At 40.9% G+C, this 24,307-nt stretch overlaps 4 protein-coding genes across 10 annotated transcripts in view; 2 read left to right on the top strand and 2 right to left on the bottom strand.

Moving 5' to 3' along the window:
* Nucleotides 1-3,215: 3,215 nt before the first annotated feature.
* On the top strand, nucleotides 3,216-9,775 carry LOC146689870 (sodium-coupled monocarboxylate transporter 1-like). Its single transcript, XM_085436266.1, has 17 exons — nucleotides 3,216-3,554; nucleotides 3,917-4,036; nucleotides 4,211-4,276; nucleotides 4,387-4,438; nucleotides 4,531-4,598; nucleotides 5,424-5,462; nucleotides 5,889-6,004; nucleotides 6,132-6,272; nucleotides 6,596-6,725; nucleotides 6,830-6,918; nucleotides 7,045-7,154; nucleotides 7,615-7,682; nucleotides 7,828-7,914; nucleotides 8,736-8,950; nucleotides 9,076-9,173; nucleotides 9,251-9,339; nucleotides 9,422-9,775. The coding sequence occupies exons 1-17, from the start codon at nucleotides 3,330-3,332 to the stop codon at nucleotides 9,524-9,526; spliced, it is 1,818 nt and encodes a 605-aa protein (XP_085292392.1). The 5' UTR covers nucleotides 3,216-3,329; the 3' UTR covers nucleotides 9,527-9,775.
* A 1,681-nt stretch (nucleotides 9,776-11,456) lies between these two features.
* On the bottom strand, nucleotides 11,457-13,403 carry lyrm5a (LYR motif containing 5a). Of its 3 annotated transcripts, XM_085436268.1 has the most exons (4): nucleotides 13,374-13,393; nucleotides 12,102-12,154; nucleotides 11,841-11,896; nucleotides 11,457-11,753 (listed from the first exon to the last, which is right to left on the bottom strand). In XM_085436268.1, the coding sequence occupies exons 3-4, from the start codon at nucleotides 11,883-11,885 to the stop codon at nucleotides 11,541-11,543; spliced, it is 258 nt and encodes an 85-aa protein (XP_085292394.1). In that variant the 5' UTR covers nucleotides 11,886-11,896; nucleotides 12,102-12,154; nucleotides 13,374-13,393; the 3' UTR covers nucleotides 11,457-11,540. The 3 variants fall into 3 exon arrangements, with proteins under 3 accessions (XP_085292394.1, XP_085292395.1, XP_085292393.1); XM_085436269.1 differs by lacking the exon at nucleotides 12,102-12,154 and having other exon boundaries at nucleotides 13,374-13,403; XM_085436267.1 differs by lacking the exon at nucleotides 13,374-13,393 and having other exon boundaries at nucleotides 12,102-13,338.
* Nucleotides 12,183-23,485, top strand: dnai7 (dynein axonemal intermediate chain 7). Its single transcript, XM_085436263.1, has 16 exons — nucleotides 12,183-12,230; nucleotides 13,548-13,565; nucleotides 13,683-13,837; nucleotides 14,849-14,937; nucleotides 15,048-15,152; nucleotides 15,240-15,377; nucleotides 15,615-15,749; nucleotides 15,854-15,957; nucleotides 16,750-16,938; nucleotides 17,015-17,121; nucleotides 18,924-19,084; nucleotides 19,165-19,324; nucleotides 19,397-19,611; nucleotides 19,706-19,864; nucleotides 20,653-20,766; nucleotides 22,820-23,485. Exons 3-16 carry the CDS (start codon nucleotides 13,750-13,752, stop codon nucleotides 23,093-23,095), a joined length of 2,040 nt encoding a protein of 679 aa, XP_085292389.1. The 5' UTR covers nucleotides 12,183-12,230; nucleotides 13,548-13,565; nucleotides 13,683-13,749; the 3' UTR covers nucleotides 23,096-23,485.
* The window catches only part of irag2 (inositol 1,4,5-triphosphate receptor associated 2), a 28,824-nt gene continuing 27,458 nt past the window's right edge, over nucleotides 22,942-24,307 (bottom strand). For all 5 annotated transcript variants that reach the window (XM_085436257.1, XM_085436260.1, XM_085436261.1 and 2 more), the window contains one exon: nucleotides 22,942-23,965. In XM_085436257.1, the coding sequence (XP_085292383.1) occupies nucleotides 23,823-23,965 (143 nt within the window). In that variant the 3' untranslated portion in view covers nucleotides 22,942-23,822. The remainder of the gene's footprint in view (nucleotides 23,966-24,307) is intronic.

The raw sequence follows: 24,307 nt of genomic DNA, 5'->3' as shown, positions 1-24,307 counted from the left end.
AGACCATATTAAAATTTCTGTTTGGCACAGGAGCTTTTCGTGGACACAGGTATCCAGCCTCTGTTTTGTTAGCTCAAATTTCTGTAATTTCCTTTATAAACCAAGGTTGTTGGACATGTGTCTCAGTGAATCCAGCAAAGTAACAATATCAAATTTCACATTACATATTACTGATCAACATAGTAGTCTAGCTACACCAACAGCAGAAATACTGAAGTCAATACTGTAAAGTTTAACAGCAGCACAAACTATAACTCCAAAATAACCATACAGTTGATTCATCTCTGGTAATTTAACTGGGCTGACTCTTTGTTAGGTGTGTTTAATGTGCAAAATAATTCCCAATTATGTACAATTATAATATGTTAAAATGGACTTATGTACATAAGGCCATTAATAATTAACTGTACATAGCTATTTGCTTTATGACTATTTAGACAGTGTGAAGAAGTGAAGTATTGAAATTATTTTATGTTGCATAATGACAACATGTTGCCCCTGTACATTTAAGGACAAAGTTCAATGACCGCCACCTGCTGGATGGTGAGTGCAGAGGGCCGTGTAATTGTTGAGCTGGACAAAGAGAACATCTTTGCTGATGCAATGTCAGTCTTCTTTGGTTCATTCTATGTATTGAACCTGGAATACCAGGAGTCAGCGTGTGCAAGGTTTTTTGTAAGGATAAACCCTGATGAAGCGCCTTGAGGCGACTTTTGTTGTGATTTGGCGCTATATAAATAAAATTGAATTGAACTGAATTGAAGAGGGAACAAAATGTACCTCCAAGGTTGGGACAAGCAGAAGGACTGAAGCGAAAGGTTGTTCACATTAACCCTCATGTCACAACTTTCCTCCAGCGGCTTACTGAATTTGAGTGGAGAACTTCAAATTAGGTAACTGTTTTTGCCATTTTTAGTGAATTTCTTGTATAATTTAAGTGTCCAATGTGTTGTTACCCGTGTTTCCACAGATGATCCATGGCCCATGCTTTCTGGACATTTACACAAGACGAACAACAATGAAGACAAGCGCTCTTGCCATCTTGCAAGACGCTGTCTCTGTCCAATAGGTTTTTTTGAGTGCGACAGTTTTGATTTTTTTCCCTTCTTTTACCCGTTTGTTAAAAATTATTTCAGCTACTTACACTTTAATTGTCACATGTATTGGCTCACCCTACAAATCAATGAACTCAGTCCACAAAGCAAGATCAGGGTTCAGTGCAGGACAGTCAAGTTACTTCACACCACACACCCTTATCCATGTCCTTGTGGACCCTGTTTTGTGCATTGATTTGGTGGTGTGAGCCAGTATTTTGGACAAAAGGCAGAAGTGTGGGGCTTGATATTATATTCATTACAATTCAGTTTATTTGTATGGTGCCAACAAAATGAATGCCAAGGCACTTCACATTGTAGGTTTAAGACCCTACAAAATATAACTAAGAAAACCCAACACTTGAGCATATGTTGTCTGCCATGATATGGATATGACATAATATCGTTATTGTTTGTACAACCATCTGAGGAAATAATGTATTACATGGTTTAGTAAAAACAAGTGCTTCCTCAATGAAAATATGTTTTCAGTTCTTTTCAGTTTTTGATTTTGGAAATGTGTATTTCAGCAGGGAAAAATCAGAATTGAAATAAAGTGGTGCAAAGCACATGAATTATATTTTGTGTGTGTCTATCTATCTATCTATCTATCTATCTATCTATCTATCTATCTATCTATCTATCTATCTATCTATCTATCTATCTATCTATCTATCTATCTATCTATCTATCTATCCATCCATCCATCCATTTTTTTGGAATCCTCCAGTCTCTTACAGTATGTTACTGTTAACTGAAATTACGGTAAATTACGACCTGTTAAACAGTAAATGACCGCCTGTTGGGACACGGTATCCTCTAGCAGAGATGAATATTTTTGGTACTGATGCGTGATAACGGTAAGTTACTGGTTAATATATTGCAGTTTATTACCTTGCAGCGGGCTTACAGTGACAAACCGTGAATAAACGGTAGTATACCAATGTCTTAATCACAGTATGATGTTACTTTGTTGACGTAATTTACGACATAACGACATAACAGTATCTCACTGGCGACAGTGACGCCGTGATGTCGTTATGTCGTAAAAAAGGCTACGGTGCGTTACCATAATTTGTCCAAGAGTATTATACCACACCAGCAAAAAACGGTATCATCCTGCAGAACGGAAAGCTACCGTAACACGGCGTCACGGTATGATGCTGGCAACAGTGACGCCAGTATGTTACCGTAAAGTGGCGATGAAAAGTCTAACAGTGTACTTTGTTACTTCCCACCTCTGGGCCACATAGTTTACTTAATGCAGCTTGTTTCCCAGCTGTTTCCATCACTTAAATGATAACTGATAAATAAACAATGATGATAATTGTCAAATGTTAAGTGCATGATTTGCAGACATTTTAATAACTTTTATTAAACTCAGCACAGTCTCATCCATCACCAACACAAATGATCAAGCCAAATGTCACACTGACTGACAGTCAATTGCTTTACATCCCTAGAGCACTGAGTACGTACCTGATCTGTTCACAGTACATGATGAACTCTGTCCTTTGAGCACTGGTATGTGACTGAGGCTAAAGCTGAATTAGTTAATAAATCTTCACGATTAAAATGTCAGTTGTTACACGATGTTGTTGCAGGTTGCGGTATCGGAGTGTTGTGTGTTTCTATAGCTGACCTGGTAGTGAGAACGGGTTGCAACTCCACAATATGTCTGTGACTTTTTCCTCCTGCCTTGATTTCATTACATATGTATGATCAGATAATTTGTCTGCAGCACTCCTATCATGGTTGAGGCCACATTCAAAACATTGAGCCAACTTAAATGTTGAGTCACTTGGGAAACATCTCCCCAAGTTAACAAGACTTGCTCTGGGAAAACTGTGAAACTTATTGAAATACAGTTAAAAGTCCAAAGTTTATGCTGCTCACTTTTCCTAAAGATATCACGTGGGGCAGAGTCTTAAACAAGTGTAATAAAGGCGCTTAGGAGGCCATAGCAGTGTGTCTTAAATGCAATAACTGATTATCAAACCTTCAAATATCACAGAGGGTTTTATGTGTTTGGGTTCAAACTCTAACTTCTAAACTTTATTCATTAACTTTGAGTGTCAAGTTAACCTGAAAGGACGCGTGCGCGCACCGTCTGGAATAATTTATCTTACAGTTCAATAGAGTACCTGGAGGTGATGACACCGCCTTCCCAGTGATCTACAAAGCACTGCCTGATAAACGCTTTAGCTTTATTTCAGTTTTGCTCCGACTGATAAAATGTCTGGGGATGCTCACTTGCTCGTGGCAGCAGACTATGTGGTGTTTGCTGTCGTTCTGCTCCTGTCTGCTGCTGTTGGTTTTTATTACGCCTGGAGAAGCAGGAGACAAGGAACCTCCAGGGACTTTTTAACTGGGGGCCGAAAACTCAATGCCCTGGCTGTCTCCATGTCCCTCACTGCCAGCTACATGTCATCCGTCACTGTGCTCTCCAACCCAGCCGAGGTAACGTGTCGGGACTGTCCTGGATCTGCACTCAGCTTCCTCAGCGCACAAACATTTATTCAGAGTTTAAATTAGAATTTTATAAAATGCGTAAAACTGTGATTTCTGTGCATTAGAAGATGGCTGGAGTCAGCTAACCGAGCATTACTTTGAGTGCACCGCTTTCAATTTCAAACAAATCAAATAACGAATTTAAAGTTTTCGTGTTACTCACCAGAGTTCAGCACTGTTCATATGTTACTCCAAAGCTCGTTCAGTATCAGCAGCATCAGCGTTTCAAATGATCTCCGGCAAAGTTTCACCAGCCAACCAGCTGTTTTGCTATTTTGTGTTTCCATAAATCTTTTTCAACCTGTCCGTAGGTGTATCGCTACGGAGCCATATTTGGCTATTTAAGTATTTCCTATGTAATAGCAGTGGTGTACACATCCGAAGTCTTTCTCCCAGTTTTCTACAGACTGGCCATCAACAGCACATATGAGGTAACTGTGGTTTTGTTTTCAACATTATTTTAGCTATATTTTAAACTGTTGGCTGGGCTACACCTGTCAGTAAGTGTACAAAGTACTAGCTTTGAATTGGAGGGAGTGAGGGGAACTAGAAGTTTCATGTATCAGTATCAATATGCGTCTTTTCTCTGTCTGGTCTCTGCCAAGTATCTGGAGCTGCGTTTCAGCAGAGCCACTCGTCTCCTGGGAATGGTGATCTTCTTTTTTAACGCAGTAAGAAGCCAGTGGTTCAATCTTTGTAGTGCTTTGACTTCTGCACATAAAACTACGTTGGTATCAGCAGAGACATGTTGTTGCTGTGACTTTCTAACTTTTTGCCACAGTTGCTCTACACTGGACTTGTAATTTATGCTCCAGCTCTGGCTTTGAACCAAGGTATGTCAGCTCCAGTTCACAGCAGTTAAGTTCGTGAAGGGATCTTGAACAAGAGTGTTTCCCCTGTTAATGAATTTCCCTTCTTTTTGCAGTGACTGGTATGAACCTGTGGGGTGGGATTATTTCGACAGCCACTGTTTGTACTTTGTATTGTGCACTGGTTAGTAAAACATTTATTACATACGACACACACACTGCAGTGCATCACATTGTCAGTCGAACCTCATCGAGCATCACTAAGCCAGGAACCTTAAGAGACCCCCACTTTCACATTCAGCAGAGATTAAATGAGAATATTTACATTTTCCTAAAATTCACGAGGTCCCCTTCCCATTTACCCTTTAAAACAAAATATCTCTCATTTAACATCACCTCTGATTTCTTGACTTTTTCATTTGGATGATTTAATTCAAATGATTTGTTTTGTTTCATGAAAAATATGTGCCCATTTTTAAAATTTGATGTTTTCACCTGCAATCACTAAGGGTCAAAAGTTGAAACCGTGATTGCATAATGTGTTGCGTCACCTGGTTTTTTTTTTCTAAAAGTCTGCAAACATTTGAAAGCTTAGAAACCAGTTGCTGTAGTTTACAGAGCACAGTGTTTTCTCATTCATGGGTAATCTAGGACTTCAGCTTTTCAACAGTCTCCACAAAAAATGTGACTCTTCAGACAGGACAAATTTTCACTTTGCTCCACTGCAGATTAAACAGAGGTATACAGCTGCCTGTGGATGCATTAGTTGTTAGTAATCTCTGGCACTTTTCCTTCGCCTGTCCATTGTCCTGTCCCCCCCTTATTAATGTACTTATTACTGAAAAAAGTAACGTCGTTAGTGACGCCGTTATTCCCATCACTTGTGCTTTCTGAAAATGTTCTACTACAGAATACGGTCACATATTTCCACGTTATGCATTCTGTTCATAAATACAGCTTCCTAACCTTTTTGACAGAGATTTTTCTTGTTTTGTGGCGTTTGTTACAGGGTGGCCTGAAAGCTGTGGTGTGGACAGATGTTGTTCAGGTAGGGTTCTGGATCAAATAAAACGAAAAAAAATACACAAATGCCTCCAAATAGTTGTGGTAGATGGCTGCCCCTTCCTGACGTTCACGTTTCTTCCTGTTAAAAGGGAGTTTTTTGGTTCACACTGCCATTTGATTGCTGGCGTTTTCTCTGGATTGTAGCGTCTTTATCTTACAATATAATGTCCTTTTGTTATGATTTGGAACCATATAAATATATTCCATTGCTATGTAAGTAAAACTGAATTAAATTGCAATCAGGTTTCAGTCTAATTTTATCGACACCACAACCACGTTTGAGTCATGTCTTGATTCTTTGCAGTATTCATGTAAATTAGCAAGAATTTGATAACTGGGACCAAAATCTGTCAACATAGTTACAGAATACAGATCTGCCAACCAAACAAATCTCTGATTTTTCTTCCAGATTGGAATAATGTTTGCAGGCTACATGTCTGTTATAATCAAAAGTGTGATCTTAAAAGGAGGAATCTCCACTATCTTGTCAGATGCCCAAGAAGGAGGAAGAATTAACTTTGTGGAGTGAGTATATGTGTGTGTGTGTGTGTGTGTGTGTGTGTGTGTGTGTGTGTGTGTGTGTGTGTGTGTGTGTGTGTGTGTGTGTGTGTGTGTGTTATACTAAAATCATGCTTTCATTTTGTAATCCCAGCTTTGACATAAACCCTCTGAGAAGACACACTTTTTGGACACTAGTCATCGGAGGGACATTTGGTTGGAGTGCATCTTATGGGACCTACCAACCTCAAGTTCAGAGATACAACTCCTGCAAGAGCATTAAACATGCCAGATTGTGAGTGATTCAAAGGAATGTATTCCTTCCTTCCTGTTTAGCTTGCAAAACTAATAATTAAAATAATAATAATTAAAAAAACACCAATAAACAACGATATATGACACGTCTATTTCCACATCTATGTAAATTCTGATTCACCCAAAGGCACAACATTGGTGGGGTTTGCTGGCAAATGACACGTTCTTATCATAAACTCGGAAAAGATAGCTATGATAAATGATGACATCATCAGCATACAGTGATAAGAAATATAATCTCGTTTGCTATGCTACACTGATTTTTGTTTGCATGCTTCACTTTTTCGTGTTGTGTTTTTTCAGAGCTCTCTTCATCAACGTGTTAGGCCTAGTTTGCACCCTGACATCGTCAGTGATTTCAGGGCTGTGTCTTTATTCGTTCTATAAGAACTGTGACCCATGGAAAGCTGGACAAGTTTCATCACCTGATCAGGTCCATACACATAAACAAAGAAAACGAAGGATGTACTAACAGTGCCACTGTTTTTATTCAAGTTGTTTTGTGATCTTTCAATAAAGTTTTTTTTTCCTTTACAGCTGTTGCCTTATTTGGTGATGGATATCTTGGCAGATCACCAAGGTCTTCCAGGACTATTTTTTGCTGCAGTCTATAGTGCCTCTCTGAGGTTCATACAACATAATTTGATATATTTTTATTCATGTTGCATGTAACATTTAAAGCTGTGCCACATTTGAAGTGTCAGTTATGTCCATTAGTCCAGAGTAAACATGGTTCATTTCTTCATGTTCAGCACAGTTTCTACTTCAATCAACGCAATGGCTGCAGTGACCATGGTGGACCTGATCAAACCACGCATTAAACTATCTGAGAAAAAGCTTCTCTTGATCTCCAAAGGGCTGAGTAAATAACAAGTTTCCTGTTGTTTGTTTATGATATACAGTGGGGCAAAAGAGTATTTAGTCAGCCACCAATTGTGCAAGAGAGGCCTGTAATTTTCATCATAGGTATATCTCAACTATGAGAGACAAAATGAGAAAACCTTGTGAAGATTTACAGAAAATGTTTGACCTCTGTCATTGCCAACAAATGGTATATAACAAAGTATTGAGATGAACTTTTGTTGTTGACCAAATACTTATTTTCCACCATAATTTGCAAATAAATTCTTTAAAAATCTATGATGAAAATTACAGTCCTCTCATGTTTTTAAGTGGGAGAACTTGCAAAATTGGTGGCTGACTAAATGCTTTTTTTTGCCCCAGTGTAAGCTGCATGTTATGTTAGATTAAACTAATCTCTGTTTTGTGGATGTGGCTGGTAGTCGATAAAAATGTCATTTTGTGATGTGATGTTTTTGCAGGTGTGTTTTTTGGAATTGTCTGCGTTGCTATGGCTGGACTGGCATCACTCATGGGACATATGATGCAGGTAGAGGGATCTGTTAATGCAGAGCTGTCAGTGTTTTCAGGCAAACACATTCAGGAACGTTGTTGTTGTTTATTAGAAAGCACCTCACCTCAGTAAATTCAACCATTTTTAAAGTGTTTTTTGAGCTGCAGGTCTCTTCAAACAGGCAGTGTCCATCATTGGTGGGGTCACTGGGGGTCCTTTACTCGGTCTGTTCAGTTTGGGTGTCCTCTGTCCATTTGTCAACTCCAAAGTAAGTCCATTCTCATTTTGGTATTTTCATTTGAAAATTTCTACCTCCAGGGATCTCAAAATCTGGCCAAAATCAGCCCTTGGTAGCATGAAAGAATCGACATTTGTATCATTGTTTCAACTGTATTGCATCAACCTGTCATCGTATAACATAGTGCAGGGAGCATTTTTTTCTTATACGGTATTTACAGTATAAAAAGCCACCCTTATTAATGTTCAATGTTTAAAAAATGTTAACGGCATGAAAAAAAATAACAATTACCAAATACCTTTAAAAACCAACTATAATCTTTATATTTTTTTATTTTTTTATTTTTGTTTGTTTGTTTTTACTGCATAGCTGTAAAACCCCATCAATTGACCCTGTTCAGTGGAACCAACTCGCAGGATTTTATAATTTGTTGAAATTGAGCTTTTTGAGCTTATTGTTAAGATTGGATCAGGTGCTGAGCCGTCTCTTGGTTGCGCGGCGTTGATGGGGGCTTGCTGGTTGAGCATTTCCACTTCCACTCTCTGTGGTTACACACCACTTTGTAACAAATCATTAGTTATTATTCATCATCTAGTTATAATCCATCTCTCTGGATTGTAGGGCCTTTACCTTACAATATAAAGTGCCTCCAACCAAGTTTTTGTTGTGATTTGGAACTGTATAAATGAACTCAGAAATCATCCGTTTTCGCTTACATAGTTCTGCTGTCAAACTGAAAATAATATTGAAAAATGAGCCTGAGCGTTGAGTGACACTCGACTCTGACAAACATTTTTGACTGTTGGTCTATGTAATATATATTTCATGAAGCTCCTTATATTTGTCCACAGGGAGGCCTATGGGGCCTCGTGGCAGGTTTGGCTGTAGCTGTGTCTGTGACCATTGGAGAATTGATATCCCCTTCTCCTCCTGAGATGACCCGACCTCTCTCGCTGAGCACTGAGGGTTGTAACTTTACTTCTGGTGGCAGTCTCAATTGGACTACCCCACTGCCAACAGAACCAAGTCTTTTTACCACAACCCCAGGACAGAATACTGATGACATGTAAGTGTGGTTCAGTCTGTGTTAGATCAATTAATATAATATTGCCTGGTGAGATGGGATGACCGAGCTTTCCTATAATATAAATAAAGGGCATATGAGAAAAAACAAATTTCTCTCACCACCAGACATGCGGTTCAGTGGCACTCTCCATCCTACCTTTACTTCTGTGTCATTGGAGGTTTAACAGCTATTATTGTTGGAATAATCATCAGTCTCTTGACAGGTAAGAAAAAAAGAAAAGATTTTGCCATTGGAACTGTGATATCATTTTCTTATTGTTTCTTCCACTTATCATTTCAGGGGGATTGAGGGAGACGGTGGACCCAAGACTTATGCTAATGAAAGAAGACACTCTTTCTTATCACCTGTTCAAACGTGTCAAAGATGGGGTACGTGCTGAAGAGCAAAGGTATCAAAAGCAACAGACTGAAGACAGGTGCTCAATTCTGCCTTGTACTTTTCCTTCCTTAGGTCATGGGAGGAACAGACAATGTTGGTCTGCCAAACAAGGAGGATGGAATCAATAAACCTGCACATGGGAAAATTGACAACGATATCCGTGTCTCATCTTTTTAACGACCGATACAGCTGAAGACAGAGCTGCTGCAATGCTCAAATCCAGGATTGTAATCACCTTACTTCATAAGAAATGAGACCAAAGGAACTGAGTTGTCAGCGAGACAATCGTGCTTTTATTTTTCCAGTGATTCAGCAAAAAGTAGAAAGCACTTCTCTCAAATATCTACTTGTGTACAATGATGATTTCTGTCTGTATTGTTTAGATTAACACGTTATTAATAAAAAGCCACATGATAAACATTTCAATTCAATTCAATTTTATTTATACAGCGCCAAATCACAGCAACAGTCACCTCAAGGTGCTTTATATTGTAAGGTAGACCCTACAATAATACATACAGAGAAAAACCCAACAGTCATATGACCCCCTATGAGCAAGCGCTTTGGCAACAGTGGGAAGGAAAAACTCCCTTTTAACAGGAAGAAACCTCCAGCAGAACCAGGCTCAGGGAGGGGCGGGGCCATCTGCTGCGACCGGTTGGGGTGAGAGAAGGAAGACAGGATAAAAGACATCCTGTGGAAGGAATAGTCGAAATAGTTCAAACATAAGTGTTCCTCTCTTTCTGGAATGTTTGAATTTCTCTGACCAGGAGGGCAACGCAGACTTGTCTGAAACATCCACAGGATACAATCCACACAAACAGGCAATGAATACATTCAAGGTAGTTTTGATGCTATTTATTATGAGTCATAAAGTTTTTTTAGCTTCGGTTTATTAACTCAAATGTCACAAGACGACGTGACCATTGTCCTTCAGAAACACAGCAGCTCCGCATTTTGCAAAAAGTGAAACATAGCACTTCAACACAACCACCTCATGACAATTGTCAAGCCCAGTGGTCATGATTTGGGCTCGTTTTCCAGCTACAGGACCCGGGCACCTTGCATTCAGAGTCACAATGAACTCCTCTGTATACCAAAGCATTTTAGAGTAAGATATGAAACCTTCTGTGTGCCCGGCAGTTAAAGCTTGGACCAAATTGGATCATGAAATAACACCAGCTAATCTATAACAGAATGGCCTAAAAAGAAGAGACAGGTGTTGCAATGGTCCAGTCAAGGTCTAGACATCAGCTCAATTAAAACACTGCAGCAGGATCTTAGCAGAGCGCTGCATGAACAAATACCTGCAAACCTCAATAAACCGAAGCAACACTGAAAAGAGAAGGAGCCAAGATTCCTCCACAGGAATGTGAGAGACTGAATAAGTCCTCAAGAAAACATTATTTCAAGCTATTGGTGCTAAAGGTGGGTCTACAACCCATTGAATCATGCCAAGTACTGTGTCATAGGATTTCAGTCTCATGAAAACTTCCTTTTTCAGAATCCATGCAGACTGACACTAGATCTGCAAGGTTTAGGTTGATTGCAATAGCAGGAATAAGTAACACTAAGCTGTGTTTGTGGTTTATTATGACACGAGACACCACTCTAAGAAATCTGTAACATTTATGTTTGCCTTTTGTGTAACAGCACATGAATCCATTCCCATGTACACGTATTTCTCAAAAAATGTGAGCATGTATTTACAAATATATACACTGAAATACATTCTAAAACTCACGTATTACATTAAAGACAGCTGCTTTAAAAAAAAAAAAAAAAGTACACAACCTCTTGTACAAATGATCAATGTTACAATTTGGACACCTTGGTGTAAACACTGGGTAACTCATCTGGTGAAGCATTTGTTTTAAATACACTAAAATGTGACAATGGGACAAAGAATGCATAAAACATATTCTAGGCTTACAAACAGTATATGAAATTGAAAGAGTGGCCTTAGGTACAAAATATCAATGACAGTGATGATCGCTTTGCAACACCCAGAGATGAGGATTTTATTTCCCTTTCAGAGGCAACCTTAGTTGAGTTTAATAAAGGAGCAGCTGATGTAAATTCTGTTCTTTGTTTTGGACCCGGTAGGTGTTAAAAGGTGTTTGTGAATCCGAAATAACCGATTACCACACTGTAATCCAGGAAAACCACTTGGAGCTATCAGCGTGTGCCATTATTTTTCGGGTTCATAGTATCTTTTTTTCATGGCCCGATATTTTCGGAGGAAATACAGAGCTTCTAGCTCCTTAATGACATGATCCCCCCGGGCCACCAGCTGTTTGATCTTCTCCGGGTCGGTAACGTCTTTATGCTTCATGAATGCTGACTTCAGGCGCTGTTTGAAGTACGCTGCTCCCTGAGGGTATTCACGGCCGAGATACAGGAGCTTGTTTGGAGAGGAGAGACACATTTTTAAAGCTCTGCAGCATTGCACACCACCCAGCGTTGTTTCTCTTAACACCAGTTTACTTACATTTTTGTACAGCCTGATAACTTCAGTTTTTAAAGGGTTGGACATGGCCTTTCACACTTTTGAAACGAGAAGAGGAGAAAGGGAAGGTCAGGAGAGAGAGCACACAGAAACCATTACGCAAAATTAAGTTTAGCTTAGCAGCTAGCTTACGAATTACCATGTAGAGCACCGCATTTATGCCAAGCGCAACAAATTGACATTTACACGTGTTATATTATGTACGCCAATGAAGAGAAAAATGTCTTTTCCTTGCGTCCTTACCTATGAATGCAAGGGACAACTCCGTAGTGCACGTTGTCGCACGTCGTTTCGTTCTGTCGCAAATAAAAAACATAGCAAGTACGCATGCGTATAGGTTGCCACGGTTACCCAGACGCGCGGACGAACATGGTGAGGGTTTTTCCCCTCTATTATTTCCTTATAATAGACCAACTTAAATATTATTTTTAAAGGTCTATGTGATTACAGGCTACCAGTTAGCGCAATTACGTAGTAACCTATTAGTTTACTGTACGAAATACAGTTTCGTAGTTCTTAACTTCGACACTTTCTCTCTCTCTCTCTCTCTCTTTATATACAGAGGTGGCAAAAGTACAGACTTTCTTTACTTAAGTAGAACAACTAAGTAGTACAGATACCTGGGTTAAAAAAAATGCTCCACCAATAGTTGAAGCACTGAAGCAACTGTTTTACTCAAAAGAGGAAAAGTACAGGCTCTGAAATGTACTCCAAGAAAGAAAGTAGCTCTTTGTAGGACAATTCTAACAAGGAAACTGAACCTCCTGCTATATTAATATAATATCATTATACTATTAGTACATGATAACACAAATACAATAATCTAAATTAATACAATAACATAAATTATAATCCCAGTGAATATGCCCAGTTTGAATGTGTTATATAGGACCCAATGCAGTGGAAAGGAATATTTAAAAAAAGAAAAAAAGAAGCGGTTTTCTGTTGCCTCCACATTTAAACATTAACTCTTGATTTTAAAGTGAGATTCAGCAGGTGGGGGACACTAAGATCTGTGGAGTGGCTCAGCAAAGGGAAAAGAATTACACCTCATAATAATGTCTAATGTGAGATTCAGTAGATTTTATTTGTGTACATGCTGTGGTCAGCTGACCTGCTGCTCTTTGTGAATTTACACAACTGAATTTAGCAAGATGTCAGCAGTTTTCACAAGATGTCCTGGGTGATGTCCATCCTCTACACTGACACGGACACCACTCCTCTACTCATTAGATTGTCTTTACAGTAGACAGTATAAAGTTCAGTGAATTAATCTAAACATCATCAGCTTAAGTGTGAAGTTATTTCACAGTCTTTTCTCTCCCTGTGAAATAAAACCGTAAATAAACAGTCTGTGTTTTAGCTGATAGAAATGTTGAATTTGAAATTACCTGCCACTTAGCGCTAGCTAGATTATGAAGTTCCACTAACACAAAAGGTCACCTGCACTACTTCTGGAAATGTAGGCAGTAAAAGTAAAAGGGTGTCAGAAAAATAAATAATTAAGTAAAGTACCTGGATTTTCTACATAAGTACTGTAACAAAATATTTGTATTTAGTTACTCCCCACCTCTCTATATCTATCTATAGTGTATATAGATATAGATAGATACATAGTTTCTTGAATTTCTGTTGTGAAACATGACATTCTGTAACTTTCTCTCTGTCTTTTTTTCCTGTGAATGAAAGCTTCCCAAGAAACAACAGGTATGAGCAACAGGCAGTCAGTATATCGTCTGTCTTTGACAATTAGACACAGAACTCAGCTCAAGATACACACAGGAAGCTTCCTTACTCTCTTTCTCGCTGCTTCGTTCTCTTCAGCAATATATCCATTTGCTAGTAGGTACACACTGAACTGTCACTGTTAAACTACACTTGCAATGCTCTGATGCCACAGAAGAAGGCCGGTAAGGTGTCCAAGGCTCAGAGGACAAAGCGGCAGCAAGAGGAGGAGGAGAGGAGACTTCGAGAGGAAGGTGAGCAGTCTCTCTTAATTTAAACCTCCAGTGTAGGTGGCGTTTCTGGCACTGAGACTTTAAAGGGAAATTGACTTTTAAAAAAATGAATCTGTTACACTTTTTGAGCTTCTCTCAAGATTTGTTCATTGTCATTATGTTGCTAGAACGTAACAAAAATTGCAATGGTGCTCTCGGTAATAAAGAAAATGTAGAAAAGATAAATAAGATTTACTTAAAAAAAGATAAATGCAGAAGCCTTTAGCAGTCTTTAGAGTAAAGTGACTGGATGTGAGTGTTCGTGCAGGTGGTCCATGGGGAAGGGCAGGTGGACGGATGGCTTTCACAGCTCTTGGAAAAATAGCTGTCCCTCAGCCGGGTGGTAGTGGTCTTTATGTATCTATACCATTTCCTAGATGGCAAAGGTATGAACAGTTCGTGTCCCGGGTGAGTGGGGTCAGCAGCAATATGGCTGGCCTTCCTTTGCAGTCTGCCAGCTTATACTGAATTGAGGTCTGTTAGCTGCTTAATGTGTCTTTGGAGGATCCTCTCAAAGAACTTCATGATGACTGGGGTCAGTGCGACTAGGCAGTAATCATTTAGGCAGGCCACAGCTGATTTTTTTTTTGGCACAGGCACAATGATGGAGGACCTAAGGCAGACAGGGATAGTATAAAGTTGCAGAGACAGATTGAAAATGTCCAAAAAGACCCCAGCCAGCTGGTCAGCACATGTCCTCCCTGACACCTTTTCCGGTTTTGCAGCTTTGTTAGTGTTAGTTCTCTTCAGAGAACAAGTCACTTAGTGGAGCTGCAGGATCAGGGGCTGATGCTGCTCCTCTAGTTGAAGGGGAGCAACGGTTGCACCTCCATTAGTGTTGTCAATCTGGAGAAGAAACTGTTCAGGGTATCAGGAAGTGAGGGATCCCAACTGATCTACTGCTCTATGTAGCTGTTTATGAGTAGGAGAGATAGGCGCTTGTTGGTGGATGTGTTCTCTGTTAGCACTGTATCTGTAACATGTACATTGTAGAGGAAGCCCGGATCAGGGCAGAAAGAGAAGAACAGGAGAGAGTGGAAAGAGAGAGAAAGCAGAAGGAAGTGGAAAGGCTTGAGCTAAAGGTAAGAGCCCAGTTTAATATTAACCCTAAATGAAGCATAAAAGAAGAAATGTACATACACAGAAGAGTACTTGGGAATGCTTTGTGTGCTTGGATGTCTTTCTCTGACAGGACCTAGAGCGCAGAGAGGCCGAGTTGAAGGAACTGCACCATCTACTGGAGGAGAATCATACTGCAGTAACCAAATGGAAAACTGAAGCTGTGGAGACAGCCAAGGTGTGGATCCACAAGCATTCTGTCCAGTAGATATGGACATTTTCTTTTTCCCTGATGGATTTCTGGCAGTGTATGCTTTGTGTCCAGTGGGAGCGATACATGCGTTGCGACGGTGCACCAGACCCAGCAGTACAGAAAGAGATGAATACATACATGAGTTTATGGAGAGATGACCCTGAGGTCAACATCACGCTCGTGCTCCAGCAGTGTAATCTTGCTCTGCAGGTCTGTATGTGTTTGTTGATCAATGACAGTAAGGTTATTTTATTTCCCTATTATCAGATAATAACCAGCAACAATTTTCTTTATGTTAACTGGCAATAATTAAGTGATAATAATCAGGATGAAAAATTAAGCACAGGACAAAAGTAGCTCGAGCTATTAAAAATAGAGGTAACTAAAGCCTTGTCTTCAAGTGAGTTATCTGCTGTGTGTTCTAACATAACAAATCTGTTCTTACAGCTGGTAGATGAGTTGGAAGATTTCCTCAAAGATGTTACAGATCCCCAGGAGGGCCAGAAGTACCAGAAGGTTCTCATAAATTTGCAGGAGCTAATTCGCTCAAAACACCACCTTGCTACTGAAGAGATCCTTAAGGTACAAGATACCTGATTATTCCTATGATAACACATCAGGATGCAGTTTGATTTATAGTAACAATATAGCAATAAGTCCAAAACCCTGCGTGTCCATGGTTTCAGAGTGCCAGTGAAAACGTCAGCACTGAGACAGGCAACATGCAGACTGTGATCAAAGATGACAACATTACACTATGTCTCTGGGCCAACCTCAATAAGATTCCAAGGTTTGTTCATAAAGCTATCATCTTAGAATTTCATTCTGTTATATATCCACTGTTACAGTGGTGGATGCTCATATTAAAGTTTCACATGGTGAAATCAGTGTATGTGTAAGGAATCTCTTTGAGTCAACGCTCACACTTCAGACTCTTCAGTTCTAGGAGTGAGCACAGAAGCTCAACCCTCTCTTTAGCAGCCATTCAGAAGAAAGTTGGTTTAAGTGAGCGGGAAGGAAGCCAGACAGCGGTTAGACAGACAGACCAACTGTCCGTCTGTCCACCCATCTTCTGCTGCTTATCTAGGTTTGGGTTGCAGGGGCAGCAGTCTAAACAGAGACAGCCAGACCCTTGCCAACTCCTCCAGTTCATCTGGGGGGACACTGAGGCATTTCCAAGCCAGCAGAGAGACACTAAAGACATCTTTTCAGCATGTTCTAGGTCAGCCCAGGGTATCCTAGTAGGACATGCCAGAAACGCCTCATCATCTCATCCAGCAGCAATGGGCTAATTGTCCACGAACTCCTGAAACCCCTTTTGAACAGGGGGACCACCACCATGATCTGCCAAATGTCGCTGGCTCCCACATTTTCCTTCTGATGCTGCCCATCCAAAAATAGAAATATGGTGCTAGAAATGAACATCATTCCAACGTTAAAGAAAGTCAATCATTTGTAGCTGTGCCTTATGATGAAGATGAAATTTGTGGACAGTACCTAAACACAGACTTGTACAAATGTTGCCTGTAGGTACACAGGCTGATGTTTTATTCCTCTTTGTGTTTCTACCTGGTCCATCCAGGTTTAAGAGTGTCAGCTTCAGTGAGGCAGGCCTCAGCTTTGAGCTTCCCAAGCAGCTGGCTGTGAGTGACATTGCTGTGCGCATCCTCCACACCCGGTATGACCACCTATCTTCATTAGCCAGGATGACTCATCTGAGAACACACACACTCAGCAACAGGGTCTACCCGGCGATGCAGTCCACCCAAAGGTTAGGCGAGAGGGAGGTAAGATGAAAGCTTCTGTTGTGGGTTCCTTCATTTACTGGGTTCTTTTCCTTCCTATAGAATGCACATCTCACAGAGTGCAGCCAGTCTGTGGTCAAGGAGGAGCAGTCCAGAGCCTGAAGAGAGCCAAGTGAGCCACGTCCAAACACTGATGGAGGCACTTGATGGTAAGATGGTCTTTAAATACAGTGGGGCAAAAAAGTATGTAGTCAGCCACCGATTGTGCAAGTTCCCCCACTTCCAGATGACAGAGGTCAGTAATTTGCACCAGAGGTACACTTCAACTGTGAGAGACAGAATGTGAAAGAAAAAAAATCCATGAATCCACATGGTAGGATTTGTAAAGAATTTATTCGTAAATTAGGGTGGAAAATAAGTATTTGGTCACCTCAAACATGGAAAATCTCTGGCTCTCACAGACCTGTAACGTCTTCTGTAAGAAGCTTTTCTGTCCCCCACGCGTTACCTGTATGAATGGCACCTGTTTGAACTCATCTGTATAAAAGACACCTGTCCACAGCCTCAAACAGTCAGACTCCAAACTCCGCCATGGCCAAGACCAAAGAGCTTTCGAAGGACACCAGGAAAAGTATTGTAGACCTGCACCAGACTGGGAAGAGTGAATCTACAATAGGCAAGCAGCTTGGTGTGAAGAAATCAACTGTGGGAGCAATCATCAGAAAATGGAAGACATACAAGACCACTGATAATCTCCCTCGATCTGGGGCTCCACGCAAGATCTCATCCCGTGGGGTCAAAATGATCATGAGAACGGTGAGCAAAGATCCCAGAACCACACGGGGGGACCTGGTGAATGACCTGCAGAGAGCTGGGACCAAAGTAACAAAGGTCACCATCAGTAACACACTACAACGGCAGGGAATCAAATCCCGCAGTGCCAGACGTGTTCCTCTGCTGAAGCCAGTGCATGTCCAGGCCTGTCTGAAGTTTGCCAGAGAGCACATGGATGATACAGCAGAGGATTGGGAGAATGTCATGTGGTCAGATGAAACCAAAGTAGAACTTTTTGGTATAAACTCAACTCGTCGTGTTTGGAGGAAGAAGAATACTGAGTTGCATCCCAAGAACACCATACCTACTGTGAAGCATGGGGGTGGAAACATCATGCTATGGGGCTCTTTTTCTGCCAAGGGGACAGGACGACTGATCCGTGTTAAGGACAGAATGAATGGGGCCATGTATCGTGAGATTTTGAGCCAAAACCTCCTTCCATCAGTGAGAACTTTGAAGATGAAACGAGGCTGGGTCTTCCAACATGACAATGATCCAAAACACACTGCCCGGGCAACAAAGGAGTGGCTCCGTAAGAAGCATTTGAAAGTCCTGGAGTGGCCTAGCCAGTCTCCAGACCTCAACCCCATAGAAAATCTGTGGCGGGAGTTGAAAGTCCGTGTTGCTCGGCGACAGCCCCAAAACATCACTGCTCTCGAGAAGATCTGCATGGAGGAATGGGCCAAAATAACAGCTACTGTGTGTGCAAACCTGGTAAAGACCTATAGTAAACGTTTGACCTCTGTTATTGCCAACAAAGGTTATGTTACAAAGTATTGAGTTGTATTTTTGTTATTGACCAAATACTTATTTTCCACCCTGATTTACGAATAAATTCTTTACAAATCCTACCATGTGGATTCATGGATTTTTTTTTCACATTCTGTCTCTCACAGTTGAAGTGTACCTCTGGTGCAAATTACTGACCTCTGTCATCATTTTAGGTGGGGGAACTTGCACAATCGGTGGCTGACTAAATACTTTTTTGCCCCACTGTAAAAAGCAAGCACATAAACTAAACTCGTTTTAAAAATACATATCACACTATGTCACAACTAACTCTATGTCAATGATTATTGTAAACTTAGCTTAGAAAGAATGTGTTTATTTCCACAGACAAATTAACCAGCGGTTCTTCTAAAAGCCTTAATGACAGTTCTGTCTGTCTGTTCACCAGTCAGGGATCCGATTGGTCCCCCGGAGGAGCACACAGTGATCAACCCTGTTGCCCAGGTGGTAGACTTGATGGAGTACACACCTCTGGGTGGAGTATTCTACTATGATGCGTTTCACCTCCCACCTCAAATTCAATATGCCCATGGCTGGAAATTTGTGCAGGTGAAGAGATAAGGGTCTTCCAGCTAGCATGAGATCAAACCTCACTTGTACTCAAAGTGCATGCCTGTTTTTGTTTGTAGGTGTTGAGGACAGGTATGCAGGTCTTCTCTTATCAGGCTGAGAAGTCTGGTTTGGATGGCCACGAGGCTCTCCCCTGTCCTCTTATTGGGGTGTCTGTGACACTGCCCGACTCTGTTGTCTTCTTGGAAGCTCCACAAGTGGCTCGCTGGGATGCTGCAGGTATACCACACTCTGAAATACATCTGAAAGACCCCACAAAGTCAAAGATATTGAAACTGTCTACTCCCAAAGGTAAGCAGTGGAGGATGGATGGTATCACCGACATCTCCTATGATGAGTCTGAGGCCAAAATCTCTTTCAAGATGGACTCCTTCCAAGCGTTTGCGCTGATGCAGAAAACCTACGCCAACCTTCCTTTTCAGAGCTGGGAGCTCCGGCCACTGGGCCAGGACTCTGCTCTCTACACTGTCAACGGGGCGTTCATAAACATCAGCATCACTATTCAGGTAAGACGGCAGGAGCACTGTGGACGCAAGACGCAGGAAATAAACAGGAGATGTGGCTTAACTGTTACAATTTGTGCATCTGTGTCACTGATAGGATAATAAATGTATGCTGCAATCAGAGCAAGAGGGGGGGCTCTCTCACCTCATCGGAAAGTGGATGAGTGGCTCGGACCTGCAGAAGGCCATGGTCGACGCTGGGGTCAACATCTTTGTGAATGAATACGCGCACAAATACGTCAGCAGCACTGCCAAGGTCTGCAACACAAAACCAAGATGCTAAATTTGAGACGCTAATATGAGAAGCTTAATAAGAATCCTTCAAAGATTGAAATGCATTTTATGAAGTCAAATGGGTTTCAGAATGGAAAAATGGACTTGAACGCCCCTTTAAATGAGGAGATTGAAAAACAAGGTTCGGCTGATATTTCACATGGTACCCACTATTTAAGCAGCTCAGACTACCCCCAGTTGTTGTGCATCTTTTCATTCATCTGACTGAAGAAGTGAATAAGTGCTTTTCATGTCACCAATTAGGGCTGTCAACATTAAGGCGTTAATGCGTCATGACGATTAAAATTTTTAACGCAATCAACCCATCTGGAGCGCAGACTGGACAAACTGCCCAAAATGCATTGACAGAGACATTTCAGGGATTTTGAGTCATTCTGCGCTCCAGATGGGTTGATTGCGCTAAAAAAAAAAAAAAGTAAATAGCGTTATTTGCGATGACTGCGTTAGCGTTAGCATTGACAGCCCTACACCAAATATAAATGACTACAGACGGAAATGTCAGTTAGCGTGTGACTTGGTTGGTGAGATTTTCACCTGATGGTAGCATTACGTTAAAAGGTTTGAACCAAAGTTTGTATTACACAGTGCATGTAAGTGTCCCATGAAATCATAAGATAAATACGTTTTTCTGCATTTACACAGGGCTGCCTGAAGCGGTCCTGATATGTAGTTTTAAACAACAATTTAATTATTGTGTTTTTGCAGTATTAAGAATTACGAAATGATCTGTGGGGTTTCTGTCCTCTTCAGGACCCACTCACACAGCACGCTGCCTACGAACAGATGGCCCTCTTTTCCTCTGCCTGTGCATTCTCGTGGAGCAAGTGGAATGCTAAATGTGGAGCTGAGCATCTGGTCATGCAGGTACTCTCTCACACATAGATACACTTTATGCAATGTAGTATTTTACTCCATTATCTACTTAAGGCCTCAGTCACACTAGAGTAAAAATAGAACGGCTACCTCTGTGCGAGCAGGAGAAAAAACTGTGGCTGGTGAGTGATTGTGCTGAAAATATTTTTGCTACCTGGGAATGACCGCAAGAAGTTGTGGGGACCACTTTTGGTTGCAAGGAGATTCAGCATGTTGCCAGGTGGGAGGTAACCTGTCTCTGCCTGATTCGGACCGACTGCAATCCCTCTCAAAGAGATTGGTGAAGGTTTGCGATTAATCGCCATCCACTTTACAAATGCAAACATGCTGTAATCAACTGGAGTCAGTCTGTACCAATTAGCACGACTCTGCTACCTGATCAATTAATGAACCAAGAAAACGTGAATTACTAAAGTTTGTGCCAGAAAATTTTGCATAAACTGTGCTGAATTTTAAAACTAAAAAACGTGTTTAGTTATTTAGAATGGGAGGTGGACATGTTTTCAGAACGATTGCATAATTAATACACCCGATTGGCTCAAAGTGGAGAGCGAGACATAACTTTGGCTCCGTCCTGTCATTCTTTACTCAGTCCTCTGAGTGTTTAGAGCTGAGCCTCGTGTATTCCTGCTGTGCAGTAACACTGGGATTTAATTAAACAGCAGAACTCAAAGAAGCATCGGAGGGAGGCGGGGGAGATGTTGGACAAATGATGCATACAAGGATGTGTCTTGTTTTGGCAACCTATCATTTTTATTATAATGGGCAGAGCAGGTTTCAGTATGAAGGGTTTTAGAGATTTGAAACATCTCTTTAGAAATGTTTTCTCAGCAGTGTGCAAAGACAGGAAATTTTAAGGTTTTCTTTTACTTCCTTAATAGATGCATTTACATAACATCTCTGTCAAAATGCAGCTGTTTGGGGACTGTGTTAGTTTAATATGCAGTATGAACAGCGTTATCCTCTCTACTCGAGAAACTGGCAAACGCAATTCAAATATTTTAAATTACCAGAATTAAATCCTGTGTCTACTTAGTGCTACTTGGCCAGCTGTACCACTTTATGGTACGTAGAGTAAAGTGAGGTGAATGTTATCTGTATCTCATTACCATTATTTTTCTTTTTTTTTTTAACTTTAAAACTCCATGTAGAGGAGGAGGCATCTTCTTCCATGTACTAAGACCAACAGCAGACGTTCAATTTGAGAATTGATAAATAAGTGAACACGTTTTACAGAATCATGAAGCGAATGAAGGTCAGGTTAGAGTTTACCTTTTAATTGAGAAGTCTAGTTGGTCTTACCAGCTGCACCACAAATTGTGTGCGTAACATTTGTTGAGCGATGCCTTCAGTTTCTAACTGCAGGATGTGTGACAGCAGCTCTGTTGCATAACACCAATTCAGTTTCACACACTGCAGAGAAGCTCAGACAGATGCATGCATTTACACATGTAGCAGAGTAACAGCACATTAACACAGACGGCAAACAAACATATTGAGTCTCCTTCGGCCCGGTCTTGTTTATCTGAATTGCTTTCTGTTTTCTGCCCCAGGCTCTGCTATAGAATCACATGTCTGATGCAGACAGCAGTAGATTTGAGAGCTATCACAGGTAATTGTGGTATTATTGAAAACCCGATTTTATGTAATTGTCAATTCACCCTCCCCCCGCATGTGGTCTCAGACCTGGGCCCGGTCTCTGAAGCAGCCATTTCAAAGTCAAGGACACGGCACACAGTTGCAACAATTGTGGTTTGGCTGCAGTCTCCAATTACCATTCTCTCTAGTGCAGCTCTAGATTAAAGCAGACTACCACCTGGGTTCTCTTAACATCAACCTTTACGCAGCCAGAGATATGAAAAAGGTAAAACAGTAAGCTTTTTATAGAACACGAAACCAAGAAGCAAAAGTGATATTAACTTGTGACTACCTGATTCTCACCAAAAGGTTACTGACCATAGTTGAGCAGACAGAACAGAGATGAAATTGGCTAACATTTAATATGCTTTAATGTTACATCAACTTGCAAAACTCTCTTTGCCAGGTGTGTGAGCACCACAATCCCTCCCCCGTGCCCAAGGACTCATGGAGTCTGTACCTTCTGGGAGCTCAGAGGAGTCGAAAGCTGGCGATCACAGAAACAAGTGAAGCTTTTTCTCCAGATCATTATCCTGGCAGCGAGTTTCACTCCACCTTCATCCACTTGCTTCAGGACACCATGAGTCCTGATGGCGTCGCTCGGACCAGAAATTCCCATCATTTGTTTGTCGACACAGTGCAGAGCCTGCTTTGTGCCACAAGGCCCCTGATGTATTCATAATCCCAGTGAAATAAACTTAAAAATGTACGACTAAATACAACAACGAGAGAGCTGAATTTGAATTGTACACTTGGATACACATAACACACATCTTCTATTGTAGAATTGGCTACTTTATTTGTGAAAAGATCCACGCATCTCCTTTGGAACATACAAAAGTGTATGAAGTTGTGGCAACCACAGCAAAAACTTGAAGATGGAAAATACAAAAAAAAAAACAAACAAAAAAAAACGTTTGTGTTGAAACTGTAATAATGCAGAAATACAAGTTAAAACTCATAATCACATTTTCCACTCAAAACTAGCAAACTCATAAATATAGACTTCATAAACACTTAAGAGTTTTATTACCAGTGTTTAAAGAGTTAAGTTATAAACTGTCCTCAGCAACCGATGAGGTAAAATTCCATTAAAAATGCTGGTATTCCCCTGCATCCTCAAGTACATAAAATGTGTTTAAAAAGCCACAGGTGGAGCAGCTCACTGAACAGCTGAGCAGCACTATCACACATGCATACACACAGATAATCTTATTTAGCAAACATAATGTGATGCATAAACTCCTCTATGGGGTTAACTATTCCTGAGGCCAGGCCTGTGCTGTCGATGCAAGTCTTATAGGAATTTGCAGGCACAGTAAACATCCCAACAGCCTCTGCTCTCCCAGTGCAATAAATATCTCTGGAGGGCTGATGAGCACTAGCACCATCGACCCTCAGGACTTCGACTAGACAGGGGGCTGGCCATTGTACCGGAGCCCTGTGTAGGGCCACAGCAGCTGCTGGATGGTCATCCAGGAGTCCCCGGTCCCTACAGGGGCTGCGTCTACGGCTGGCTGCATCACCAGGCTGGCCAGCAGTGCCAGGAGACCTATGCAAATAAACAATGATAACAATAAGAATCCTTTGTTTAATTAAGAAAACACCCCCACTTCTGCATGGATAACAATCTCTGAATTATTGATGTTTTACTTGAATGTTACAGCTGTGCTATTGCTGGGTACCTTGATGCAATTTATCTGAAAAATACTAGGTAAAGATTTAAAACGCACGGTATCAAGAACAAAGTACAATATTGGTGTCAAATGCATATATGGCAGTTTTGATTTTGATGGCACATTTTCAGAAAAACTGAACAGGGGGCGATATTAAAAACGCAGGTGGAGGAAGATTTTGCAATTAGACCAACTATCAACAGGTATGTAAAGTTTCA

Source organism: Copadichromis virginalis, linkage group LG17, assembly GCF_057382275.1.
Source record: "Copadichromis virginalis isolate Kocher_CV1m ecotype Utaka linkage group LG17, C_Virginalis_male_GT1.1, whole genome shotgun sequence".
Classification (NCBI taxonomy): Eukaryota; Metazoa; Chordata; class Actinopteri; order Cichliformes; family Cichlidae; genus Copadichromis; species Copadichromis virginalis.
Note: the sequence above shows the minus strand (reverse complement) of the source record. Positions and strands in the feature narration are given on the sequence as shown.